This window comes from Pongo abelii, chromosome 3, assembly GCF_028885655.2.
Source record: "Pongo abelii isolate AG06213 chromosome 3, NHGRI_mPonAbe1-v2.0_pri, whole genome shotgun sequence".
Lineage (NCBI taxonomy): Eukaryota > Metazoa > Chordata > Mammalia > Primates > Hominidae > Pongo > Pongo abelii.
The window spans coordinates 143,914,161-143,941,696 of record NC_071988.2 but is presented as its reverse complement, the minus strand read 5'-3'; the positions used below and the strand labels follow the sequence as shown (position 1 = coordinate 143,941,696).

Sequence of the window (27,536 nt, the reverse complement as noted above, 5' to 3'; positions counted from 1 at the left end):
TCAAACTCTTGTACTCAAGCAATCCTCCCACCTCAGCTTCCCAAAGTGTTGGGATTACAGGTGAGAGCTACTATGCCCAGCTGATTGCAGGATTCTTAAAACTGAGTTTCGCCTGGTGCGGTGGCTCACCTCTGTAATCCCAGCACTTTGGGAGGCCAAGGCAAGTGGCTCACCTGAGATCAGGAGTTCAAGACCAGCCTGACCCACATGGTGAAACCTTGTCTCTACTAAAATACAAAAAATTAGCCAGGCGTGTTGGCGCATGCCTGTAATCCCAGCTATTTGGGAGGTTGAGACAGTAGAATCGCTTCGACCTGGAAGCTGGAGGTTGCAGTAAGCCGAGATTGTGCCACTGTATTCCAGCCTGGGCAACAAAAGTGAAACTCCATTTCAAAACAAAACAAAACAACAAAAACTGAGTTCACAGGTCTTAATAATAGAAGCCACTAAAATCCACAGGGTAGACCTTGGCATTACTATGATAAATGTTCTAAAGGTGACATGGAATTAATCCGATGACTTAGATAAGAAAATGTGATATCCTTGGCTCTATGATCAATAAAATTCCATTTGTAAATGAAGACATTTACATGAAGTTACTTTGGGCTGAGGGCATTCATATTTAATAACATTAATATATGTATTGTCTTACCTAAGAAGAGACCTTCTTGCTGTAACAACAGCATGAGTGTCATGCAATACTCTTCCATTTGGCTTAATGTCCTGGCTGTAATTGTATTCACCTGTGCCTATAGCTACAACCTCATGTTGTCCAGCTGAAAGAAAAAGGTAGACAGTAGCAGGTTAATTTAACCTCTCCCTTCCCTACATTCAACTCTTACCTCTATCTCACCATTTTTAATTTAGTAGAATATATTAACTGAAAAGATGAAAAAATAATTCCACAATTTAAAATAAGAGTCTTAGAGTCTTCTAAAAAGCAAAATTAGAAAGACAGATGTTTTATAATGAAATATAAATGAAAAAGGCAGATGTCTTATAATACTTCATCTAAATCTTTACCACGATCAACAGAATTACCAAATGTCCTTGGCTTTCAAATATGGCTTTCTATTTCTTCTACATCTAGATGTATTTGATCTTCTAAGACACTTCATTTGCCATTCTGCTTCTGTCTTAAATTATCTATATTTAATGCCTCTAATTTTTCTTAATCCACTCAAACCCTATAAACCAAATTAGTTTCCTTCTCTGTTCTACTGAAGCTGCTTTCTTAAAAACAAAAAAACTAACAAAAAAAAAAACCTTATGCTTTTTCCAGTAACTTTGCTCCATTCACATTTTGCTGTGGCCTGCTCGAAATCTCCTGGAAATTCTATGCTCCAAAAATACACAATTCAAATTGACAGTCTCTTTTCCTCTCACATTCTAATTAGATCTTTCCATTGCCCAGTGACTAGATCACTCTTTTTTCCCCCATATTCCCCTTTGAATATCCTCCTCATTCTTTCTATCTCTTACTTCAGGAAATCTTGAGTTTCCATTTTTCAAACAAAGTTCAGTTCTACATTCACAACTGCCTAATGGATTTTTACTATTAGGCTGCTGCAAAAGTAATTGCAGTTCTTGTCATTTTTTTTTTTTTTTTGGCACCAACCTAATAACTCAGCAACAATTGCTGAGGTATTACCAAATACCAGGCACTAAAGTAGATGTTAGGAATAAAATGTTGAGCATGACATGCCTTAATGAGGCTTATAGCAGAAGAGACAGAAAAAAGATTAAACCAACTCCAAAGTGTGATAAGTGCTTTGAAGGAAACAGTTATGGGGCTTATATGAAGATAATGAGAGAAAAACTTACCTCATGCAGACCAGTTGCAGAATCCCTCCTTAATGAGCTGAAATTTAAGCTTCAGCACCAGTGAGACAAAGGGTATTCTAGCCAAAAGAAATAACACGTGCACACTGCCCTGGGCAAAGACAGAAGACTATTTCTCTCCTGGGCAAAGAGAGAAGTATAGCTAATCTAGTAAGTGGGGTGAAGGGAATGGCGTAAGATGAAGTTGGAGAAAGAGGTGTTATATAGTATACTATGCTGAGAAGTTTATGGATTTTTACCAAAGAGCTATGGGGAAGCTACTGAAGTAAAAACCATCTTGGGTTACATTTCCTTCCTACAAAGCAAACAAAATAATCGACAGAATAAAAAGACAGCTTACGGAACAGAAGAAAAATTTGCAAACCATATCTCCAATAAGGGGTTAATACCCAAAGTATATATGTAACTCCCACAACTCAATAGTAAAAAGCAAGTAACTTGATTTAAAAATGGAAACAGAACCTGAACAGACATTTTCTTTTATAGAAGACATACAAACAGTATATGAAAAGGTGCTCAACATCACTAATCACCAGAGAAATGCAAGTCAAAATCACAATGAGATATCTTCACTCCTGTTAGGATATCTATTATCAAAAAGTCAAAATGTAAGTTTTCGTGAGGATGTAGATAAAAACCCTTATATGTTGTTGGCAGAAATGTAAATTTTTATAGGCATTGTGGAAAACTATGGAGACTCCTCAACAAAATAAAAATATAACTTGCCATATAATCCAGCAATCCCACTTCTGTGTATATATCCAAAGGAAGTGAAATTAAGATCCGAAGACGTATCTACACTCCCATGTTCACTGTAGCATTATTCACAATAGCCAAGATACAGAAAAAACCTAAATGTCCCAATAAAGGAACAGATAAAGAAACTATGACATATATATAATGGAATATTTTTCAGCCCCCCCAAAAAGAAGAAAATTCTGCCATTTTCAACAATATGAATGAACCTGGAAGACATTATGTTAAGTGAAGTAAGCCAGACACAGAAAGACAAACACTGCATAATCTCACTCATATGTGGAATCTAAAAAGGTTGAACTCGTAAAAACAGAGTAGAATGGTGGTTACCACTGGTTAGAAAGAAGGGGAAATGGAGACACATTGATCAAAGGGTACAAACTTGGAGTTGTAAAACTAATAACTTCTGCAGACCTTATGTAGAGCATGGAGACTACAGTTAATAATAATGTATTGTATATTTGAAATTTGTTGTCAATATTGTGGGTGGTAGGGTGGAGAGCAGGTAGACCAGGAGGGTATTGTGGTAGAAAAAACAAGGAGTGGTAAAGTGTGTTAAATGTTTCTAGAAAGTCAAGTGAATAGGTAACAAAATCCACTGGATTGTGCAACATGCAGGCAGTGGGTACCTTGGCAAGGCTAATTTCCAAGAAGTAGTGGAGAAAAAGAAAAAACTAAGTTGAAGTAAAGAGTAGACACAGTGGCTGTCAGCAGCTTCTTGATGAAGTCTGGCTACAAAGTCAAATAAATAATGACTGGGTTAAGTAGAAAGGTGTCATGGGTTTAAAGGAGGGTTTCTTTGTTTTATTTTTAGGATGGAAATTTGGGAAGCCAGGCTTTCCAGAATACTGAAGAAATGAAAGCAAAGATATATTATTCATGGACACCTGGGCACAGACTCTGCTTTCATTCCTAGGATATGGATGTCACGCTATGCATGCTGAATCTGACTCAATAACCAGGTCTGTAAACCTTCCCTTAAATAGAATTATATAGTGTCAGTATAAGTTCCGGAATGGTGATAATAAGCTCTGAGTTGTAAAGGGTAATAATGTAGCAAAGAACTCAGCTTCTTTCTCGGCTCTGTAATTCAACTTGCAATGCTTCAGGGAGATACTTGTTATTGCCGGAAAAAGAAGAGTTAACCCAAAGAAGGAATTTATCAAGATGTGAGAAGGAATGGAATCAGAATTTAAGTAGAAGGATTAGCCTATAGGAGGAGTGATGCTTCCTCTACTGTCACAGTAGAGAAGATGGATACAAGTGCAGGAAAGTATATAGATTTGGTGGCAGGGGAGGGAAGGACATTTAGATCTGATAGCTTCTTATAGACCCAATTAAAAATGATAAGGTGATTTTTGATGGGGGAAAATGGCAGATAGGACACAGGACTAACATGTAGCTTCCACTTGTATGAACAGAATAGCGTGTGGAGACTCACATCATGAACTTTTACTCCAAGAATCACTGCAGGAACATACTAGGAGAACCAAAGGAATTTACAGACCCTTTGAAAGAAGTAGCTTGCCATTGCAAACTCTGTGAGACAGCTGAAAAACTGAGTTCCCAAAGTGTGAGGTGGGGAAAAGTCTACCTCTGAACACACATCCCTACTGGGGAACCTAAAAATCCAGATCACAGGAGAAGGATTTAACTTTCCCTAGAGATGAAATAAATTTAGGGAGCCAAGCAAAATAGAAGACCAACAGCAGGAAGAGCCCTGTAGGAGATCCCAGTCTCCAGCCCATGGAAGTCATCCCTGGCTTTATCTCACAGGGGTCCTTGGGGGTAAGGCAGCCAGTGGGACTGGGAACGGGCTACAGGTTAAAGGAAGCTTCTAGCTGAAGTCTGTAATAATTTTGACCGAGCACAAATTTTCCTGAGCAGAACCCATGGGGGTGAATGGGAAGTGCGGATAGGAGCGCAGAAGCCACATCCTATGACAGGCTCCAGGCCTGAAAGCCCTGCTTGCCTTCTCAGTGGGGAGGATTATAGCCTCCTTGTGCAAGATCTCAGCACTGCCTGCTGCAGCCTGAATATAAACTGGGCTCTGTTGGTGGGGCACTGCAGGAGTGAGACTGGCCTTGTTGGCTGTGTGGGGGCTGGGTGAGGCCTGTCAGTGCTGGCTTTCCCCAACTTCCCTGGTGACATGTATGACAGAGCAGAGGCAGCCATAATCCCTCTAAAACATAACTCCATTGGACTGAGAAGCATCCTGCCATTCCCCACAGTGGCCACAGCACAAGAAGAGTCTGAGCTCAGACCCGCCTAACCCTGCTTCTACCTGATGGTTTTTCTCTACCTATGCTGGTAGCTGAAGACAAAAGGCACTCTTGGGAGCTCTACAACCCCATCCACTGCCAGAGAAACCTGAATACTTATCCTGGCTAAGGTAGGGGAAGCTTATATCCCCCCATTCTCCTACGACAGCTGGTGCCCTCTTGAAAGTGCCATCTCCTGGCTGGAGGCCAATCAACTCAAGCCATTACAGCAACTCGTAACAGAACCACCCTGCTCCAAAGAAGGAGAAAACAACAGCTAATTTCACCGCCTGCAACATCCTGGCTAACCAGAGGTCCTGAGTCTGTCCATGTGACAACTTCACTGCTAGTGTAACTAGCATTTGAGAAAACCAGCACACTAAACAAAACTATAACCAACGATTCCCACAGAGTCCACTTCACTACCCTGCCACCTCTAGCAGAGCAGGTTCTAGTATTCATGGCTGGGAGACCTGAAGATGGATCACATCACAGGACTCTTCGCAGACATTCTCCAGCACCAGCCTGAAGCCCGGTAACCCTGCTGGATGGCTACACCCAGAAGGGCAATAATAATCACTGCAGTGTGGCTCTCAGGAAAACCCATCCTTAGGGGAAGGGGGTGAGCACCACATCAAGGGCTCACCCCATGGAAAAAAAGAATGTGAAGAGCAGGCCTTGAGTTCCATATATTTGCACCGAAACAGTCTCCCCAAATGAGAAGGAACCAGAAAAGTAAATCTGGTAACATGACAAAACAAGATTCTACAATACCCCCAAAAGATCACACTAGCTCTCCAGCAATGCATCCAAACCCAGAATAAATCTCTGAACTGCCAGATAAAGAATTCAGAAGATTGATTATTAAGCTCCTCAAGGAGGTACCAGAGAAAGGTGAAAACCAACTTAAAGAAACTAAAAACATATATAGGGTATGGATGAAAAAGTCTCCAGAGAAAAAGCTATCATAACGAAAATAAAATCACAACTTCTGGAAAAGACACACCTAGAGAAATACAAAATGCACTGGAAAGTTTCAGCAATAGACTAGAACAAGTAGAAGAAATAACTTCAGAGTTCAAAGACAAGGCTTTTAATGAATCCAATCTGACAAAGACAAAGAAAACAGAATATAAAAAAATGAACAAAGCCTCCAAGAAATTTGGGATTATGTTAAATGACCAAACATAATAACTATGGTGTTCTTGAGGAAGAAGAGAAATCTAAAAGTTTGGAAAACATATTTGAGGGAAAAATTTAGGAAAACTTCACTGGCCTTGCTAGAGATGTAGACATCCAAATATAAGCAGCTCAAAGAACACCTGGGAAATTCATCACAAAAAGATCATCACCCAGGCACAAAGTCATCAGGCTATCTAAAGTCAAGATGAAGGAAAGAATCTTAAGAGCTGTGAGAAAAAAGCATCAGGTAACCTATAAAGGAAAACCTATCAGATTAACAGTAGATTTCTCAGCAGAAACCCTACAAGTCAGAAGGGATTGGGGTCTTACCTTTAGACTCCTTAAACAATAATTATCATCCAAGAATATTGTATCCAGCAAAACTGAGCTTCATGAATGAAGGAAAGATAAAAGTCTTTTTCAGACAAACAAATGCTAAGAGAATTCACCACTGCAAAGCCAGTATTAAATAAATGCTAAAAGGACTTATAAATCTTGAAACAAAATGTCAAAATACACCAAAATAGAAGCTCATAAAAGCATAAATTTCACAGGGCCTATAAAACAATAACACAATTAAAAAAAAAACACCCAAGGTATTCAGGCAACTAGTATGATGAATAGAACAGTACCCCGTATCTCAAGACTAACGTTGTAGGTAAATGGCCTAAATGCTCCACTTAAAACATACAGAATTGCAGAATAGATAAGAACTCACCAACCAAATTTCTGCTGTCTTCAAGAGACTCACCTAACACATAAGGACTCACATAAGGTAAAGAGGTGGATAAAGATACTCCATGCAAATGGAAACAAAAAGCAAGCAGGAGTAGCTATTCTTATAACAGATAAAACAAATTTTAAAGCAGCAGCAGTTAAAAAAGACACAGAGGGACATCATATAATGATAAAAGGATTAGTCCAACAGGAAAATACCATAATCCTAAATATATATGCACTTAACACCGGAGATAACAAATTTATAAAATAATTACTACTACCTAAGAAAAAAGATAGACGGCAACACAATAATAGTGGGGGACTTTAATAGTCCACTAACAACACTACACAGGTCATCAAGACAGCAAGTCAACAAAGAAACAATGGACTTAAACTATACCCTACAACAAATGAACTTAGCAGATATTTACAGAATATTCTACCCAACAACTGCGGAATATACATTCTATTCATTAGCACATGGAATATTCTACCAGATATACCATATGACAGGTCACAAAACAAGTCCCAGTAAATTTAAGAAAACTGAAATTATATCAAGTACTCTCTCAGACTACAGTGGAATAAATTTGAAAATTAACTCCAAAAGGAACCCTCAAAACTATACAAGTATATCGAAATTAAATAATCTGCTCTTGAATGATCTTTGTATCAACAATGAAATCAAGATGGAAATTAAAAAATTATTTGAACTGAACAATAATTGTGACACAATCTATCAAAACCTCTGGGATACAGCAAAAGTGGTGCTAAGAGGAAGTTCGTAGCATTAAATGCCTATATCAAAAGTCTGAAAGGGCACAAACAGACTAATCTAAAGTGACACCTCAAGGAACTAGAGAAATAAGAACAAACCAAACCCAAACACAGCAGAAGAAAAGATATAATAAAGATCAGAGCAGAAATAAACAAAATTGAAACAAAAAACACCAAAAACAAAAGATAAATGAAACGAAAAGCTGGTTCTTTGAAAAGACAAACAAAATTGATAGACCAGTAGTGAGATTAACCAAGAAAAGAAGAGACAAGATCCAAATAAGCTCAACTAGAAACAAGACAAGAGGTAAGTGATGACACAGAAATACAAAAGTTCATTCAAGGTTACTATGAACACTTTCACATGCACAAACTAGAAAATCTAGAAGAGACGGATAAATTCCTGGAAACAGACAACCCTCCTAGATTAAGCCAGGAAGAAATAGAAACTCTGAACAAACCAATAACAAGCAGTGAGAGTGAAACCATAATTTTAAAAATGCCAACAAAAAAGTTCACAACCGGACAGATTCACAGCTGAATTCTATCAGACATTCAAAGAAGAATTGGTACCAATCTTACTGAAACTATTCCAAAAGATGGAGAAAGAGGGAATGCTTCCTAAAACATTCTATGAAGTCAGTATCACCCTAATACCAAAACCAGCAAAAGACATTAAATAAAAAGAAAACTAAAGACCAATATCCCTGATTAACACGGATGCAAAAATCCTCAAAAAAATACTAGCTAACTGAATCCAAGAGCATAAAAAGATCATACACCATGATCAAGTGGGTTTCATACCAGGGATGTAGGGATGGTTTAACATATGCAAGGTGATAAATGTGATACACCACATAAACAGAATTAAAAACAAAAATTATGTGATCATCTCAATAGATACAGAAAAAGCATTTGACAAAATCCAGCATCGCTTTAAGATTAAAACCCTCCGCAAAACTGGCATAGGAGGGACATACCTTAAGGTAATAAAAGCCATCTATGACTAACACACAGCCAACATTATACTGAACAGGGAAATGTTCAAAATCTTCCCTCTGAGAAAGAACTGGAACAAGACAAGGATGCCTGCTCTCATCATTTCTATTCAACATAGTACTGGAAGTCCTAGCCAGAGCAACCTGACAAAAGACAGAAATAAAGAACGTCCACATCAGTAAAGAGGGAGTCACAAACTGTCATTGTTCATTGATGGTATGATAGCATATCTAGAAAACCCTAAAGATTCATCCAAAAACCTTCCCGATCTGATAAATGAATTCAGTAAAGTTCCAGGATACAAAATCAATGTAGAAAAATCAGTATCTCTGCTATACACCAACAGTGACCAAGCAGAGAATCAAATCAAGAACTAAACCCCCTTTAGATATCACCACCGATCCCACAGAAATACAAACTACCATCAGAGAATACTATAAACACCTCTATGCAAATAAACTAGAAAATCTAAAAGAAATGGATAAATTCCTCGACACATACACCCTCCCAAGACTACACCAGGAAGAAGTTGAATCTCTGAATAGACCAATAACAGGCTCTGAAATTGTGGCAATAATCAATAGCTTACCAACCAAAAACAGTCCAGGACCAGATGGATTCACAGCCAAATTCTACCAGAGGTACAAGGAGGAACTGGTACCATTCCTTCTGAAACTATTCCAATCAATAGAAAAAGAGGGAATCCTCCCGAACTCATTCTATGAGGCCAGCATCATCCTGATACCAAAGCCGGGCAGAGACACAACCAAAAAAGAGAATTTTAGACCAATATGCTTGATGAACATTGATGCAAAAATCCTCAATAAAATACTGGCAAACTGAATCCAGCAGCACATCAAAAAGCTTATCCACCATGATCAAGTGGGCTTCATTCCTGGGATGCAAGGCTGGTTCAATATATGCAAATCAATAAATGTAATCCAGCATATAAACAGAACCAAAGACAAAAACCACATGATTATATCAATAGATGCAGAAAAGGCCTTTGACAAAATTCAAGAACACTTCATGCTAAAAACTCTCAATAAATTAGGTATTGATGGAACGTATCTCAAAATAATAAGAGCTATCTGTGACAAACCCACAGCCAATATCATACTGAATGGGCAAAAACTGGAAGCATTCCCTTTGAAAACTGGCACAAGACAGGGATGCCCTCTCTCACCACTCCTATTCAACATAGTGTTGGAAGTTCTGGCCAGGGCAATTAGGCAGGAGAAGGAAATAAAGGGTATTCAATTAGGAAAAGATGAAGTCAAATTGTCCCTGCTTGCAGATGACATGATTGTATATCTAGAAAACCCCATTGTCTCAGCCCAAAATCTCCTAAAGCTGATAAGCAACTTCAGCAAAGTCTCAGGATACAAAATCAATGTACAAAAATCACAAGCATTCTTATACACCAATAACAGACAAACGGAGAGCCAAATCATGATTGAATTCCCATTCACAATTGCTTCAAAGAGAATAAAATACCTAGGAATCCAACTTACAAGGGACGTGAAGGACCTCTTCAAGGAGAACTAGAAACCACTGCTCAATGAAATAAAAGAGGATACAAACAAATGGAAGAACATTCCATGCTCATGGATAGGAAGAATCAATATCGTGAAAATGGCCATACTGCCCAAGGTCATTTCTAGATTCAATGCCATCCCCATCAAGCTACCAATGACTTTCTTCACAGAATTCGAAAAAACTACTTTAAAGTTCATATGGAACCAAAAAAGCCCACATTGCCAAGTCAATCCTAAGCCAAAAGAACAAAGCTGGAGGCATCATGCTACCTGACTTCAAACTATACTACAAGGCTACAGTAACCAAAACAGCATGGTACTGGTACCAAAACAGAGATATAGACCAATGGAACAGAACAGAGCCCTCAGAAATAATGCTGCTTATCTACAATGATCTGATCTTTGACAAATCTGACAAAAACAAGAAATGGGGAAAGGATTCCCTATTTAATAAATGGTGCTGGGAAAACTGGCTAGCCATATGTAGAAAGCTGAAACTGGATCCCCTTACACCTTATACAAAAATTAATTCAAGATGGATTAAAGACTTAAACGTTAGACCTAAAACCATAAAAACCCTAGAAGAAAACCTAGGCATTACCATTCAGGACATAGGCATGGGCAAAGACTTCATGACTAAAACACCAAAAGCAATGGCAACAAAAGCCAAAATTGACAAATGGGATCTAATTAAACTAAAGAGCTTCTGCACAGCAAAAGAAACTACCATCAGAGTGAACAGGCAACCTACAAAATGGGAGAAAATTTTTGCAACCTACTCATCTGACAAAGGGCTAATATCCAGAATCTACAATGAATTCCAACAAATTTACAAGAAAAAAACAAACAACCCCATCAAAAAGTGGGCGAAAGACATGAACAGACACTTCTCAGAAGAAGACATTTATGCAGCCAAAAAACACATGAAAAAATGCTCACCATCACTGGCCATCAGAGAAATGCAAATCAAAACCATAATGAAATACCATCTCACACCAGTTAGAATGGCAATCATTAAAAAGTCAGGAAACAATAGGTGCTAGAGAGGATGTGGAGAAATAGGAACACTTTTACACTGTTGGTGGGACTGTAAACTAGTTCAACCAATGTGGAAATCAGTGTGGTGATTCCTCTGGGATCTAGAACTAGAAATACCGTTTGACCCAGCCATCCCATTACTGGGTATATACCCAAAGGACTATAAATCATGCTGCTATAAAGACACATGCACACGTATGTTTATTGTGGCACTATTCACAATAGCAAAGACTTGGAATCAACCCAAATGTCCAACAATGATAGACTGGATTAAGAAAATGTGGCACATATACACCATGGAATACTATGCAGCCATAAAAAATGATGAGTTCATGTCCTTTGTAGGGACATGGATGAAACTGGAAATCAACATTCTCAGTAAACTATCGCAAGGACAAAAAACCAAACACCGCATGTTCTCACTCATAGGTGGGAATCGAACAATGAGAACATATGGACACATGAAGGGGAACATCACACTCTTGGGACTGTTGTGTGGTGGGGGGAGGGGGGAGGGATAGCATTAGGAGATATACCTAATGCTAAATGACGAGTTAATTGTTGCAGCACACCAGCATGGCACATGTATACATATGTAACTAACCTGCACATTGTGCACATGTACCCTAAAACTTAAAGTATAATAATAATAAAAAAAGAACTAAACCCCCTTTACAACAGCTAAAAAAAAAAAAAGAAAAAAATTAGGAATATACCTCACCAAGGAGATGAAAGATCTCTACAAGGGAAACTACAATACACTGCTGAAAGAGATCACAGATGACAGAAACAAATGGAAACACCTCCCATGCTCAAGGATGGGTAGAATCAATATTGTGAAAATCACCATACTGCCAAAAGCAATATACAGATTCAATGCAATTCCCATAGAAATACCATCACTGTTCTTCACAGAACTAGAAAAAATCCTAAAATTCACATAGAACCAAAAAACAACCTGCATAGCCTAAATAGGACTAATCAAAAAGAACAAATCTGGAGGCATCATATTACCAGACTTCAAACTATATACTACAAGGCTATAGTTACCAAAACAACATGGTATTGGTATTGGTATACAACTAGGCATGCAGAATAATGGAACAGAATAATGGAACAGAATGGAGAACCCAGAAATAAAACAAAATACAGTCAACTGTCCTTCGACACAGCAAACAAATACATAAAGTGGGTAAAGGACATCCTATTCAACAAATGATGCTGGGATAATTGGCAAGCCACATGTAGAACAATAAAACTGGGTCCCTCATGTCTCACCTTATACAAAAATCAACTCAAGATAGATCAAAGACTTAAATCTAAGACATTAAGTCATAAAAATTCTAGAAGATAACATTGGAAATACTCTTCCACATTTTGGCTTAGGCAAAGAGTTCATGACCAAGAACCCAAACGCAAATGCAACAAAAACAAAGATAAATAGATGAGGCTTAAACTAAAACACTTCTGCACAGCAAAAGAAATAATCAGCAGAGTAATCAGACAACCCACAGAGTGGGAGAAAATCTTTGCAAACTATGCATCTGACAAAGGACTAATATCCAGAGTCTACAAGGAACTCAAATCAGCAAGAAAAAAACAAATAATCCCATCCAAAAAATGGGCTAAGGACATGAATAGACAATTCTCAAAAGAAGATATAACATGGCCAAAAATATATGAAAAAATGCTCAACATCACTAATTATTAGGGAAATGCAAATCAAAACCACAATGCAATACCACCTTACTCCTGCAAGACTGGCTATAATTTAAAAATTAAAATAATAATGGATGTTGACGTGCATGTGGTGTAAAGGGAATACTTTTACAATGCTGGTGGGAATGTAAACTAGTACAATTTCTATGGAAAACAGTATGGAGACTCCTTAAAAAACTAAAGGTAGAATTATCGTTTGATCCAGCAATCCCACTACTGGGTATCCACCCAGAGGAAAAAAAGTCATTATATGAAAAAGACACTTGCACACACACGTTTATAGCAGCACAATCTGCAATTGCAAAAATATGGAACCAGCCCAAATGCCCATCAATCATGAGTGGATAAAGAAATTGTGGCATACGCACACACACACCCTGGAATACTACTCAGCCTGGATAGAGTTGGAGACCATTATTCTAAGGGAAGTAACGAGGAATGGAAAATCAAACATTGTATGTTCTCACTTACAAGTGGGAGCTAAGCCAGGAAGACACGAAGGCATAAGAATGATATAATGGACTCTGGGGCGCCGGGGAAGGGTAGTAGGGGGGATGAGGGATAAAAGACTACACATTGGGTACAGCATAGACTGCTTGGGTCATGGGTGCACCAAAATCTCAGAAATCGCCACTAAAGAACTTATCCCTGTAACCAAACACCACCCATACCCCCAAAACTACTGAAATTTTTTTAAAACTGATGAGGCAAAGTTTCTAATAATACATCTTAAATATGAACTGATTGTGTGAGTTACTCCAGGAATGTTCATCTGATTGCACTCAGGCTTTTCCTGCTTATATTCATACTCATATTATCTAAAACTACATTTATTATTCTTATCCATGCTCTTCTTCAGTCAGCTTCACACTAGCTTCTAGATTCCCTATGGATGAGGAAACATGATTATCCTATGTCAACTTTAAATGTTGGTATTACTTTTTATTCATGTCACTTCATCTGTCATCTATTGTCACTTTCACCTTATCAAATAAATTTTTTTAAAAAATGTATTTTTCCCTTCCCATTTATGTCCATCTCAACTCTAATGTAGGCACTCCATCACAACCACATAAATTGTGATTCCATAATTCAGGTTCAACCCCTGCAATCTTTTAAAAAATTATTTGTCAATTATTGTTTAAATATTCATTTATCTTAATCATTACAAATGAAATTAGGCTTTTACTAAATGCCAAGTACTAATATTGACATTATTATATCTAATCCTAACAACTCCATGAAGTTGGGTTGTTATTGTTTCTATTATCTCTACTTTTAAGAAATGAGAAAAAATTAAAGCATAGAGATGTTAAGTATATAATTTGCCCAAAGTAATTTAAATAGCAGAACTGAGTCTGATTAATGCTCCCAACAATTACAGCCCACGGTCTATCACTGTTTGAAATTACAGCTTTAACTGATCTTATTAAATTTAACTTTTGACCTGTTTTTAAACCACTCCATAATCTGGCACTATTTTATCAATCTAACTGCATTTTGTATTACTGCTGTACACAGACTAATCTGTACTAGCAATAAATTTACCTCATTGTCCTGCAGTTTTCTCACTGCTGCTTCCCTCATTCCTCTCTGCAAAAATGTCTTCCTTTCTTCTATTTATCCAAATTTTATCAACCCTTAAAGTTACAGCTTAAGTCATGCCTATTCCAAAAGATTTTAACCCTTATCATTTCTTTTCTATCTATGAATTCTCACACACTTTTTGCATTATGGAAAACAAGTTTTAACTTTCATCATCTTAGACTTTCAACTAATATATATATCTACTCTGCCTACTTAGATCATAACAACTCCTTAAGAATAGGAATCAAATCTCAAATTGTTTCTAAGTAATTTATAATATCTAATTCAGAGATGAATGTAAGACTCAAATGGTTTCAATTAATGATGAACTCAGAACATTAAAGCGTTAACAAAAGATAAAAACATAGTTAGAATCACAACATTATATGTCCACAAGAATAAGATTCCATATTTCAATCTCTTCTTACTTGAAAATGAAGAAAAGATGCTATTCTTAATGTTACTAAGGACTAGATTTCAGAAGGGTAGTGATGCCAGCAGGGCTAAGGTTTAAAATGTTAGGACTTTCACCATTTTGCAGTTCTCTATTGGGTCCTGGTCAGTGTGCTTTATCTCTACCTTGGAGAAGCTTTGTGTTTAATGACCCACACTTACTAGAAAAAGTCACTTCAAATCAATGCAACACCATTGTGTACAGGAGCAAAGATAGTTAACTAAAATATTACTATTAGATTATTACAATATTAGTTTTTCCCAAATATGTGGACTTACCTCTTTCAATTATAAAAGCAGCCAATGAACTGCTATATTTCAGGTATTCTGAACGATTAGAAATTAGTTGATTAAATGTTTCTTTAACGATCTGTGAAATCTTTGCATATTGAATATGTCTCCCTTCTAGAAAAAAATCAAAACATAAATTTCAAGAACACTGTGCTCCTCCTAGAGCTGTCTTATTATTCTTATTACAACCTTACAATCAAATTATTTAATAATATATAGACGTCTGTAAGCAAATTTATAATTTAGGTCATGACTGAGATTTCAAAGTTTTTCAATTCTAAAAGAATACGAGTCATTGAGCTTTTTGGATAACTTATAAAAAGATGTGTATTACATACTAGCAGACTACTGATTTATATCTGTAGAGTTTGTCTGATGATATATTCAAAAGTCATATAGGACACAAGACAATTCTTTGTTGTACAGGACTGTGCCACACTTTGCAAGATGACCAGCACCCCACTGAATGACCTAATTATTGTGACAACCAAAATACATTCTCTTATTAATTGTCCCATTGAGAACCACTATAAACCACTAAGCATTTAGATTCTTGATATAGTTCCATGTTCTCACTAAAAAAGACAGAAATTTTGAAAGAGGAGGAAGATAGCTCTAAGTAACCTAGGATTACTATTATAACCAAGAATATACATCACAAGTTATCTATGGATCCTTTTTTTTTTTTTTTTTTTTTTTGAGATGGAGTCTTGCTCTGTCACCCAGACTGGAGTGCAGTGGCATGATCTCGGCCTCCCCGGTTCAAGCAATTCTTCTGCCTCAGCCTCCCAAGTAGTTGGGACTACAAGCGTGCGCCACCATGCCTGGCTAATTTTTGTATTTTTAGTAGAGACAGGGTCTCACCATATTGGCCAGACTGGTCTTGAACTCCTGACCTCATGATCCACCCGCCTTGGCCTCACAAAGTGCTGGGATTATAGGCGTGAGCCACCGCGCCCAGCCTCATTATTTTTAATGAATATGTGGTCCAGTTAGAAACATATAGCAAAGTAGGCTGGGCGCGGTGGCTTACACCTGTAATCCAAGTACTTTGGGAGGCTGAGGCAGGCGGATCTCTTGAGTTCAGGAGTTTGGGACCAGTCTGGTCTACATGGTGAAACCCTGTCTCTACTAAAAATGCAAAAATTAGCCAGGCGTGGTGGTGGGTGCCTGTAATCCCAGCTACTTGGGAGCCTGAGGCAGGAGAATCGCTTGAACTTGGGAGGCAGAGGTTGCAGTGAGCTGAGATTGTGCCACTGCACTCCAGCCTGGGCAACAAGAGCAAAACTCCATCTCAAATAAATAAATAAATACACACACACATATATATAGCAAACTACACAGGCTGGGAAATAGTGACTACCTCTGTAACTGGCCCAACAGTTTGTGGGTCTCAAATCTTTCTTCTTCAAAAGTTATAACACCCAAAACTTGTTTTTACCCATAAATTTAAAGAATTTGCTTTCCCTTTTATGACAGATATATGTCTCCTGACCTGAGCCTGCCAAATCTGGTATTTTTAAAAACTACATATTCTTTCTCACAGATTATCACCTGTTTTCCTGAAGTAATAGCAATCTATATTATTTGCCATCCTTGACTTAGGATTCTATCCTCTTATTTGGTAAAAATGTCCACAGAAGCTGAAAGGAAAGACAAGAACCTCTTCCCATATTAAGAGATCACTGCTGTAGGACTGATCCCTCATTGCCCTCTCTTCATCAATTCTTACAACTGTTAGGCCACACACTATATCTAACTATTGGTGGATTTTGTCTTTTGAATGGGCCTATTTTCCCTGGTCCTTTTACTTCACGCAAGCACACAAATGTGCAAGGCCTTTTTCCTGTCTTAGAAAGACAATGGATGCTGAATAGGCATAGAACTTTTCAAATCCTAACCTGCAGGCCTGGAAAATGGAAAATAAAGGTTCCTTTTCTTTTTCCTCCTACAAATACTCTAAACTTTAAAGTCTGAAGTGTGCCCACTTGGTAGTAAAAGTAAAAATTAAGAATAATTGTCTAGCTTTCAGGAGATTCATAATCTAAAAGGCAAAGTATATAATAACTACCATACAATGTGAAATGTGATTGTTATAATAAAATAATATTAGTTACTATTTAGTGAGCATCTATGGTGTGCTAGGCACTGATGTAAGAATTTTACATTTATGAATTCATTTAATCCTCATGATAACCCTATAAGATAATTACCATAATGACTATCTCACAGATGAGTAAAAAAGGTACACAGAGAAGTAACTGGTCCTAGGTCACACAACTAGTAACTTCAATTGAAGTTGCAGCTTTCTCGGGCTTGAGTGACAAATAATGGTCATCAAAACAAAATAAACAAATTATTTGAAATGAATGTGTCAATGACCTCCAAGTACCAGAAAGCCATTGGTTTTCGTTCATGACAAGCCCACCAAAGCAAAGAATTCTAAAAAAGATGTATGAAATTGATAAAACATCTCCTTATAGGAAAAAAAAAATCTTTTCTTCAATCTGTCTTCTCCATTCCTTATTTCTTTCATTTTTAGCATAGTATAGAAAAAAATTCTCCTTTTTGTAGAAGTGTGAAAGGTTTGGATGATAAAGTGTTAATGTACATTTTCATACCTATGCTTATTTTAATTATGTTGTTACTATTTTTAATTGGGCTACTCTTCTAAAGAAGAACATTACAAAAAACTTTCCTACCATAATGTACTTTTGAAACATATGCTGGTTCAGGTAAAACAACAGGTTCTGCAGGGAAAGGAGGAGGACCTGTAAACAAAACAAAACATAAGGAAACATGAAACTTCAACATTCCAAAGAGCTGGTATTTCTCTTCTATTCTGTAATAAAACAGCAATCCAAAAATTATTTTTTTCTGTATTTTTGCCAACTCTGGGCCACCAAATACTCATTAGGTCAGCCCCGATAAATGTCTTTCCTATTTTGAAATTGTTTATGCAAACAAATTTCTGAGTTCCCTAATCTTACAGTACAATATTGCTTGCTTTATAATAGATGCAACATCCTGAAAAGCTGCTAAAATGAAATCCTATTTTAGATACATATAAACAACTTTCTATTTATAATACTGTGAAAAACATTTTAAATTAATGTTCTATTAAAAATTGATGAGTAAAATATATCATTTTATAAATAACACTATTTTACCAGGCCATTTTTCTAAGGGAATGCTACATTCGCAGTTTTCAATGCTTTTAGTCTCACTCTTTACAACTGCTTTTCAATTTGGTCTCCAAAGTTAGGGAGTACAGAAAAAAGTTTAAAAACCACTAAACCTGAGGGACAAAAAAAAAAAAAAAAAAAAAATCAGGAAAATTTAAGGAAGAGGCTGCAGAAGCTAAGGTACCAATTAAAGTAGTCAGTTTCTCTTAAGAATCATTCATAAAGACAAAGAAAGCAAACAGAACTGCTTCTCTGGAATTAATTTTGAGGAAGACAGACATGAACAAAGAGTGACAATGTCACCTTAGAGCTCATACCAGTAAAAGAAAAATACTAAGTATGGTTTAGATACACAGACTCTGGACTTTTTATTTTTTTATCTGATAAGAAATTCCAGTTTTATTTATTTAGAGCACTATATCCCCCATATACCATATAGTAACAATTTATAAAGTATAAATTTTTTTTCAAAAACTTTCAACTTTTTAGATACAGGAGGTACATGTGTAGGTTTGTTAAATGGGAATACTGCATGATGCTGAGGTTTAGAGTATGGATTCCATCACCTGATAGTGACCATAGTATCCAAAGGTAGTTTTTCTTTTACCCCCACCTCCCTCCACCCTTTAGTAGTCCACAGTGTCAATGTTCCAATATTTATGGCTATATATGCTTAATGCATAGCTCCTAATATTAACAACAAGTGAGAACTTGAGGTATTTAGTTTTACATTCCTGCGTTTATTTGCTTAGGATTATGGCCTCCAGCTCCATCCATGTTGCTGCAAAGGACATGACTTTATTTTTTTAATGGCTGCATGGTAGTCCACAGTTGTGTACGTATCACACTTTCTTTATCCAATCTACCACTGATGGGCACCTGGGTTGATTTAATGTCTTTGCTGTTGTGAATAGTGCAGAGACGAACATAAGATTGCATGTGTCTTTTTGAGAGAATAATTTATTTTCTTTTGGTTATAAACCCAGTAATAGAGTTGCTGATATTCTGGATTTTAGATAAGCAGAACTTTAAAACTCAGAGACAGATAGATTTAATTCCATGGAATGAAAATTAAAGATATTAAATCCTGTTTATTAGGCATAAATAATTTCAATAAACAAAGAAAGACTGTACAAGATGTTTTGCATTTTAAAACACCAAGTACAAGGCCAGGCATGTTGGCTCACGCTTGTAATCCCAGCACTTTGGGAGGCTGAGTTGGGCAGATCACTTGAGGCCGGGAGTTTGAGAACAGCCTGGGCAACATGGTGAAACCCTATCTTTACTAAAAATACAAAGATCAGCTGGGCATGGTGGCGCGCACCTGTAATTCCAGCTACTCAGGAGGCTGAGGCACGAGAATCACTTGAACCTGGAAGACAAAGGTTGCAGTGAGCTAAGACTGCACCATTGCCCTCCAGTATGGGTGACAGAGAGACTCTGTCTCAAAACAAAAAACAAAAAACAAACAAACAAACAAAAAAGACAAGTCCCAAGACTTATCCCCACAGCCCAACACATCGGCTGTGGCAGTCTGTGGCCAGAGGGCCTCTTCAGGCCTAAACCTGACCCACCCTTCCTCATTGGGCGGGGCTTCCCTGGAGGATCTCCAATAACTCCAGCTAGAGGCTCAGGGACAGAATTTGGATCTCCCCGGGCCTGAGCCCCTAAGTGGGAGGGGTGGCCATAGTCTCTGCGGACCAGCAGACTTAGCCTTTCTTCCTGGTAGTTCTGAGGAATCTGGGCAGCGCAGAGGAGTGGGTTTCTCTACGGCGAAGCACACCCTCTCCAACAAAGGACAAAGTGCTTTGTTAAGCGGGTCCTGCTTCCTGTGCCACCCAACTGGGTGAGACATTCCAACAGGGGTTGTCAGGCATCTTACACAGAAGTGATCCTACCGGCATCAGGTTGGTGCCCCTCAAAGTCAGAGGCCCCAGAAGGAGGAGCAGGCACCCATCTTTGCTGTTCTCCAGCCTCCCTGAGTGACATCTCCAGGCACGGGAGAGAATCAGATAAATAGCGCCTGAAGTGAACCCCAGCAGACTGCAGCAGCCTTACAGAAGAGGGACCTGACTATTGAAAGAAAAACAAACAAGCAGAAAGCAACAATAGCATCAACAAGAACAAAAAAGCTCCCCACAAAAACCCTATCCAAGGGTCAGCAGGCTCAAAGACTGAAACTAGACAACCTCACGAAGATGATAAAGAATCAATGAAAAAATACTGAAAACCCAAAAGGCCAGAGTGCCTTTTCTACAAATGATCACAATGTCTCTCCATCAAGGGCACATAACTGAACGGAGGATCACATGGACAAATTGACAGAAGTAGGATTCAGAAGATGGGTAATAAAAAACTTCGCTGAGCTAAAGGAGCATGTTCTAACCCAATGCAAAGAAGCAAGCTAAGAACCTTGGTAAAAGGATAGAGGAATTGCTAACTAGAATAACCAGTGTAGAGAGGAACATAAACTACCTGATGGAGCTGAAAAACACAGCATAAGAACTTTGTGAAGCATATACAAGTATCAACAGCTGAATCGACTAGGCGGAAAAAAGGATATCAGAATTTGAAGACCACCTTACTGAAATAAGACACGCAAACAAGAATAGACAAAAAAATGAAAATGAACGAACAAAGACTCTAATATGGGACTTCATAAAAAGACCGAACCTATGATTGACTGGAGTACCAGAAGGAGACAGAGAGAATGGAAACAAGCTGGAAAACACACTTCAGGATGTTATCCAGGAGAACCTCCTCAACCTAGCAAGACAGGACAACATGCAAATTCAGGATATACAGAGAATACCATTAAGATACTCCACAAGAAGATCAACCCCAAGACACATAATCATCAGATTCTCCAAGGCTGAAATGAAGGAAAAACTGTTAAGGGCAGCCAGAGAGAAAGGCCAGGTCACCTACAAAGGGAAACTCAGCAGACTAACAGGGGACCTCTCAGCAGAAACTCTACAAGCCAGAAGAGATTGGGGGCCAATATTCAACATTCTTAAAGAAAAGAATTATCAACCCAGAATTTCACATCCAGCCAAACTAAGCTTCATAAGTGAAGAAGAAATAAAATCCTTTCCAGAGAAGCAAATGCTGAGGGATTTCATTACCACCAGATGTGCCTGCAAGAACTCCTGAAAGAAGCACTAAATACGGAAATGAAAAACCAGAAACAGCCACTGCAAAAACACACCAAAATATAAAGACCAATGACACTATGAATAAACTAGTGCATCAACTAGTGTGCAAAATAACCAAATAGCATCATGATGACAGGATCAAATTCACACATAACAACACTAACCTTAAATGTCAATAGGCTAAATGCCCCAATTAAAGCACACAGACTGGCACACTGGCACACCCATTGGTGTGATATATTCAGGAGATCCATCTTATGTGCAAAGACACACACAGGCTCAAAATAAAGGGATGGAGGAAAATCTACCAAGTAAATGGAAAGCGAAAAAAGCAGAGGTTGCAATCCTAGTCTCTGACAAAACAGACTTTAAACCAACAAAGATCAAAAAAGACAAAGGAGGGCATTACCTAATGGTAAAGGGAACAATTCAACAAGAAGAGCTAACTATTCTAAATATATATGCACCCAATACAGGAGCACCCAGATTCATAAAACAAGTTCTTAGAAACCTACAAAGAGACTTAAAGTCCCACACAGTAATAGTGGGAGACTTTAACACCACACTGTCAGTATTAGATCAATGAGACAGATAATTAACAAGCATATTCAGGATTTGAACTCAGCTCTGGATCAAGTGGACCTGGCAGACATCTACAGAATTCTCCACCCCAAGTCAACAGAATATACATTCTTCTCAGTGCCACATGGCACTTAATTCTAAAATGGACCTTGTAATTGGAAGTAAAACACTCCTCAGCAAATGCAAAAGAACTGAAATCCTAACAAACAGTCTCTCAGACTACAGTGCAATAAAATTAGAACTCAGGATTAAGAAACTCACTCAAAACCACGCAATTTATTGGAAATTGAACAACTGTTCCTGAATGACTCCTGGGTAAATAATGAAATTAAGGCAGAAATCAAGAAGTTCTTTGAAACCAATAAGAACAAAGAGACAATGTACCAGAATCTCTGGGACACAGCTAAAGTAATGTTAAGAGGGAAATTTATAGCACTAAATGCCCACATCAGAAAGCTAGAAAGATCTGATATTGATACCCGAACATCAATTAAAAGAGCTTCAGATGCAAGAGTAAACTAATCCAAAAGCTAGCAGAAGACAAGAAATAACTAAGATCAGAGCAGAACTGAAGGAGACAGAGCCATGAAAAACCCTCCAAAAAAAAATCGAATCCAGATGCTGTTTTTTTTTTTGAAACAAATTAACAAAATAGACTGCTAGCTAGACTAATAAGAAGAGAGAAGAATCAAATAGACACAATAAAAAATGATAAAGGGGATATCACCACTGACCCCACAGAAATACAAACTATCATCAGAGAATGCTCCAAACACCTCTACACAAATAAACTAGAAAATCTGGAAGAAATAGATAAATTCCTGGATTCATACAACCTCCCAAGAGTAAACGAGGAAGAAGTCAAATCCCTGAATAGACCAATAACAAGCTCTGAAATTGAGGCAGCAATTAGTAGCCTACCAACCAAAAAAAGTCCAGGACCAGATGGATTCACAGCTGAATTCTACCAGAAATACAAAGAGGAGCTGTTACCATTCCTTCTGAAACTATTCCAAACAATTGAAAAGGAAGGACTCCTCCCTAACTCATTTTATGAAGCCAGCATCATCCTGATACTAAAACCAGGAAAAGACAACAAAAAAGGAAAACTTCAGGCCAATATACCTGATGAACTTCAATGTAAAAATCTGCAATGAAATACTGGCAAATGAAATCCACAGCACATCAAAAAACTTATTCACCACAATCAAGTCGGCTTCATCCCTGGAATGCAAGGCTGGTTCAACATACACAAATCAATAAATGTAATCCATCATATACACAGAACCAAAGACAAAAACCACACGACTATCTTAATATATGCAGAAAAGGCCTTTGATAAAATTCAACATCCTTTCATGTTAAAAACTCTCAGCCGGACATGGTGGCTCATGCCTGTAATCCCAGCACTTTGGGAGGCCAAGGCGGGTGGATCACGAGGTCAGGAGATCAAGACCATCCTGGCTAACATAGTGAAACCCTGTTTCTACTAAAAATACAAAAAATTAGCTGGGCGTGGTGGCGGGCGCCTGTAGTCCTAGCTACTCGAGAGGCTGAGGCAGGAGAATGGCATGAACCCGGGAGGCAGAGCTTGCAGTGAGCCGAGATCATGCCACTGCACTCCAGCCTGGGCAGCAGAGTGAGACTCCATCTCAAAAAAAACCAAAAACCAAAAACCAAAAAAAAAACCTCTCAATATATAAGGTATTGATGGAACATGTCTCAAAATAATAAGAGCTATTTATGACAAACCAAAGCCAATATAATATTGAATGGGCAAAAGCTGGAAGCATTCCCTTTTGAAAACTGGCACAAGAAAATGATGCCCTCTCTCACCACCCCTATTCAACATAGTTTTGGAAGTTCTGGCCAGGGCAATTAGGGAAGAGAAAGAAATAAAAGGTATTCAATTAGGAAGAGAGGAAGTCAAGTTGTCTCTGTTTGTAGACGACATGATTTTGTATTTAGAAAACCCCATCTTTTCAGCCCCAAAACTTACTGAATTGATAAGCAACTTCAGCAAAGTCTCAGGATACAAAATCAATGTGCAAAAATCACAAGCGTTCCTTTACACCAACAGTAGGCAAGCAGAGAGCCAAAGCATGAATAAACTCCCATTCACAATCACTACAAAGAGAATAAAATACCTAGGAATACAGCTAACAAGGAATGTGAAGGACCTCTTCAAGAAGAACTACAAACCACTGCTCAGGGAAATAAGAGGGGACACAAACAAATGGAAAAACATTCCATCCTCATGGATAGAAGAATCAATATCGTGAAAATGGCCATACTGCCCAAGGTAATTTATAGATTCAATGCTACTTTCGCAACTACCATTGACATTCTTCACAGAATTAGAAAAAACTATTTTAAATTTCATATGAAATCAAAGAAGACCCCATATAGCCAAGACAATCCTAAGCAAAAAGAACAAAGCTGGAGGCATCATGCTACCTGACTTCAAACTATATTACAAGACTACAGTAACCAAAACAGCATGGTACTGGTACCAAAACAGACATGTAGACCATTGGAGCAGAATAGATACCTCAGAAATAACTCCACACATCTACAACCATCTGATCTTTGACGAACTGAACAAAAACAAGCAACAGGGAAAGGATCTCCTATTCAGTAAATGGTGCTGGGAAAACTGGCTGGCCATATGCAGAAAATGGAAACTGTACCCCTTCCTTATACCTTATACAAAAATTAACTCAAGATGGATTAAAGACTTAAATGTAAAACCCAAAACCATAAAAACCCTAGAAGAAAACCTAGGCAATACCATTCAGGACACAGGCATGGGCAAAGACTTCATGATAAAAACGCTAAAAGTGATTGCAACAAAAGCCAAAATTGACAAATGTGATCTAATTAAACTGAAGAGCTTCTGCACAGCAAAAGAAACTATGATCAAACAGGCAACCTATGAAATGGGAGAAAATTTTTGCAATCTACACATCTGACAAAGGTCTAATATCCAGAATTTACAAGGAACTTAAACATATTTACAAGAAAAAAACAATCCCATCAAAAAGTGGGCAACAGATATGAACAGACACTTCTCAAAAGAAGACATTTATGTGGCCGACAAACATATGAATAAAGCAAGCTCAACATCACTGATCATCAGAGAAACGCAAATCAAAACCACAATGAGATACCATCTCATGCCAGTCAGAATGGCTATTACTAAAAAGTCAGGAAATAATAGATGCTGGTAAGGCTGTGGAGAAATAGGAATGCTTTTATACTGTTGGTGCGAATGTAAATTAGTTTAACCATTGTGGAGGACAGCATGGTGATTGTTCAAGGATCTAGAACCAGAAATACCATTTGACCCAGCAATACCATTACTGGATATATACCCAAAGGAATATAAATCATTCTACTATAAAGACACATGCACATGTATGTTTACTGCAGCACTATTTACAATAGCAAAGACATGGAACCAACCCAAATGGCCATCAATGATAGAATGGATAAAGAAAATGTGGTACATATACATCATGGAATACTATGCGGCCATAAAAAGGAATGAGATCACGTCCTTTGAAGGGACATGGATGAAGCCAGAAGCCATCATCCTCAGCAAACTAACACAGGAACAGAAAACCAAATACTGAATTTCTCACTCATAAGTGGGAGCTGAACAATGAGAACACATGGACACAGAGAGGAGAACAACACACACCAGGGCCTTTTGGGGGTGGGAGTTGAGGGAGGGAACAGAGGACAGGTTAATAGGTAAAGCAAACAGCCATGGAACATGTATACCTATGTAACAAACTGGCATGTTCTGCACATGTATCCCTTTTTTTTTTTTTTTTTTTTTTTAAGAAAAAACAAACAAAAAAAACTACATCAGGCCAGGTGCAGTGGCTCATGCCTATAATCCCAGCACTTTGGGAGGCCAAGGTGGGAGGATCATTTGAGGTCAGGAGTTCAAGACCAGCCTGGCCAACATGGTGAAATCCCATCTCTACTAAAAATACAAAAATTAGCCGGGTGTGGTGGCAGGCACCTATAATCCCAGCTACTAGGGAGGCTGAGGAATGAGAATCACTTGAATCCGGGAGGTGGAGGTTGCAGGGAGCAGAGATTGCACCACTGCACTCCAGCCTGGGTGACAGAGTGAGACTCTGTCTCAAACAAAACAAAACAAAAAACACTACATAAAAAAACCATGTGCAAAATATTAAAGAAGATATACATGAAAAATAATTTTAAAAGTGATGAGCTCAAAATTTTGAAAAAAACTAAAGTTTTAAAAGTTTTATGTTGTGAATAAGAAGGAGAAGACTAGAAAAACTGTTAATAGAGAAAAGGAAAGAAATGAATACTGAACTCTTATCTTCTACATCCTTTCATAAGACAAATAGATGTTTAAACTCAGCTGTCTACAGTAGAAAAAATAAAGAAGAAACTCTAGCTCACTGTAGGGAAAAAGATGACCTTATTATTTTTTCAGCCTCTAGCCCAAGACAGAATATATTGTTAAAGAACTTTTAGTTGTAATTAAGGCACCATTGGCACTTTTTGGAGAAAACAATAATAAATATAGAAGTGCCGACAGCAGAGATGGGTAAATACTGCCTTAGTTTTCAAAGTAGTGGCAGTAGACATGGTTAAATGCAACCTTAACTTTTACGAAGGAGGGAAAAAAATAAATGTTTAGCAACTAAAGTTTGCAGACCACTGGGCAAAACATTTGCCAGCCCTATATAAACATTTTGAAAGCTATTAGGGAAAAGGCAGGAGAAACTAATCATCAATATATTTTTCTCACAATTCAACTGGATGCTTAGGAAATTCTATAGGTATGTTTTAACTTGAGTTCAACAACGTATTTTAAATACTTTGTAATTTGATTGTGTATTCTTCAGTAGGCACTGGTTAAGGACTTTGCATACATTGTTTATCTAATCCTAATGACAACCACAGAAGGTATAACTATCACTGTCCCCCTCTCCAAATAAAACAGGTTTAGAGGGCAAACAACTTGTCAGCATAGGGTCAATATTCCAACCTGAGCAATCTAATTCTAGAGTTTACACACTTAACCTATTTGCTATGCTACCTTAGGCCGTTTTCTCAAGTAATTCTACCATTTACTGAATTTAACACAAACTTCACAAATGCTGCATTTAAAACCTCTAAGTGTTAAATGTACAGTATCACATTCATAATAAGAATCTAACAAATTACAAAGAAAACTATATTTTAGGACTTAATCTGTCAATTAACAATCTGACAAGTTACCGGACAGTTTAACAACATGATTATACCTTTCAGTGCTGAAATATGCAAGAGCATTTTAACTACTATTAAATACATCAGTGGACAGCAACTGAAATAAATTATTCAAATCCTGCAACTTCTATCTTGTAGCTGCCAAGTAACTCACATTAACATAAATCTTTCAGGTGATTCCTTTTGAAA

General features: G+C 37.7%; 1 protein-coding gene across 9 annotated transcripts in view; it reads right to left on the bottom strand.

Moving 5' to 3' along the window:
* ADAD1 (adenosine deaminase domain containing 1) overlaps positions 1–27,536 on the bottom strand; it is a 53,652-nt gene that overhangs the window by 21,087 nt on the left and 5,029 nt on the right. For all 9 annotated transcript variants that reach the window (XM_054554455.1, XM_054554454.1, XM_054554457.1 and 6 more), the window contains exons 5-7: positions 17,866–17,934; positions 15,152–15,277; positions 653–776 (exon numbers count right to left, since the gene is read on the bottom strand). In XM_054554455.1, the coding sequence (XP_054410430.1) occupies positions 653–776; positions 15,152–15,277; positions 17,866–17,934 (319 nt within the window). The remainder of the gene's footprint in view (positions 1–652; positions 777–15,151; positions 15,278–17,865; positions 17,935–27,536) is intronic.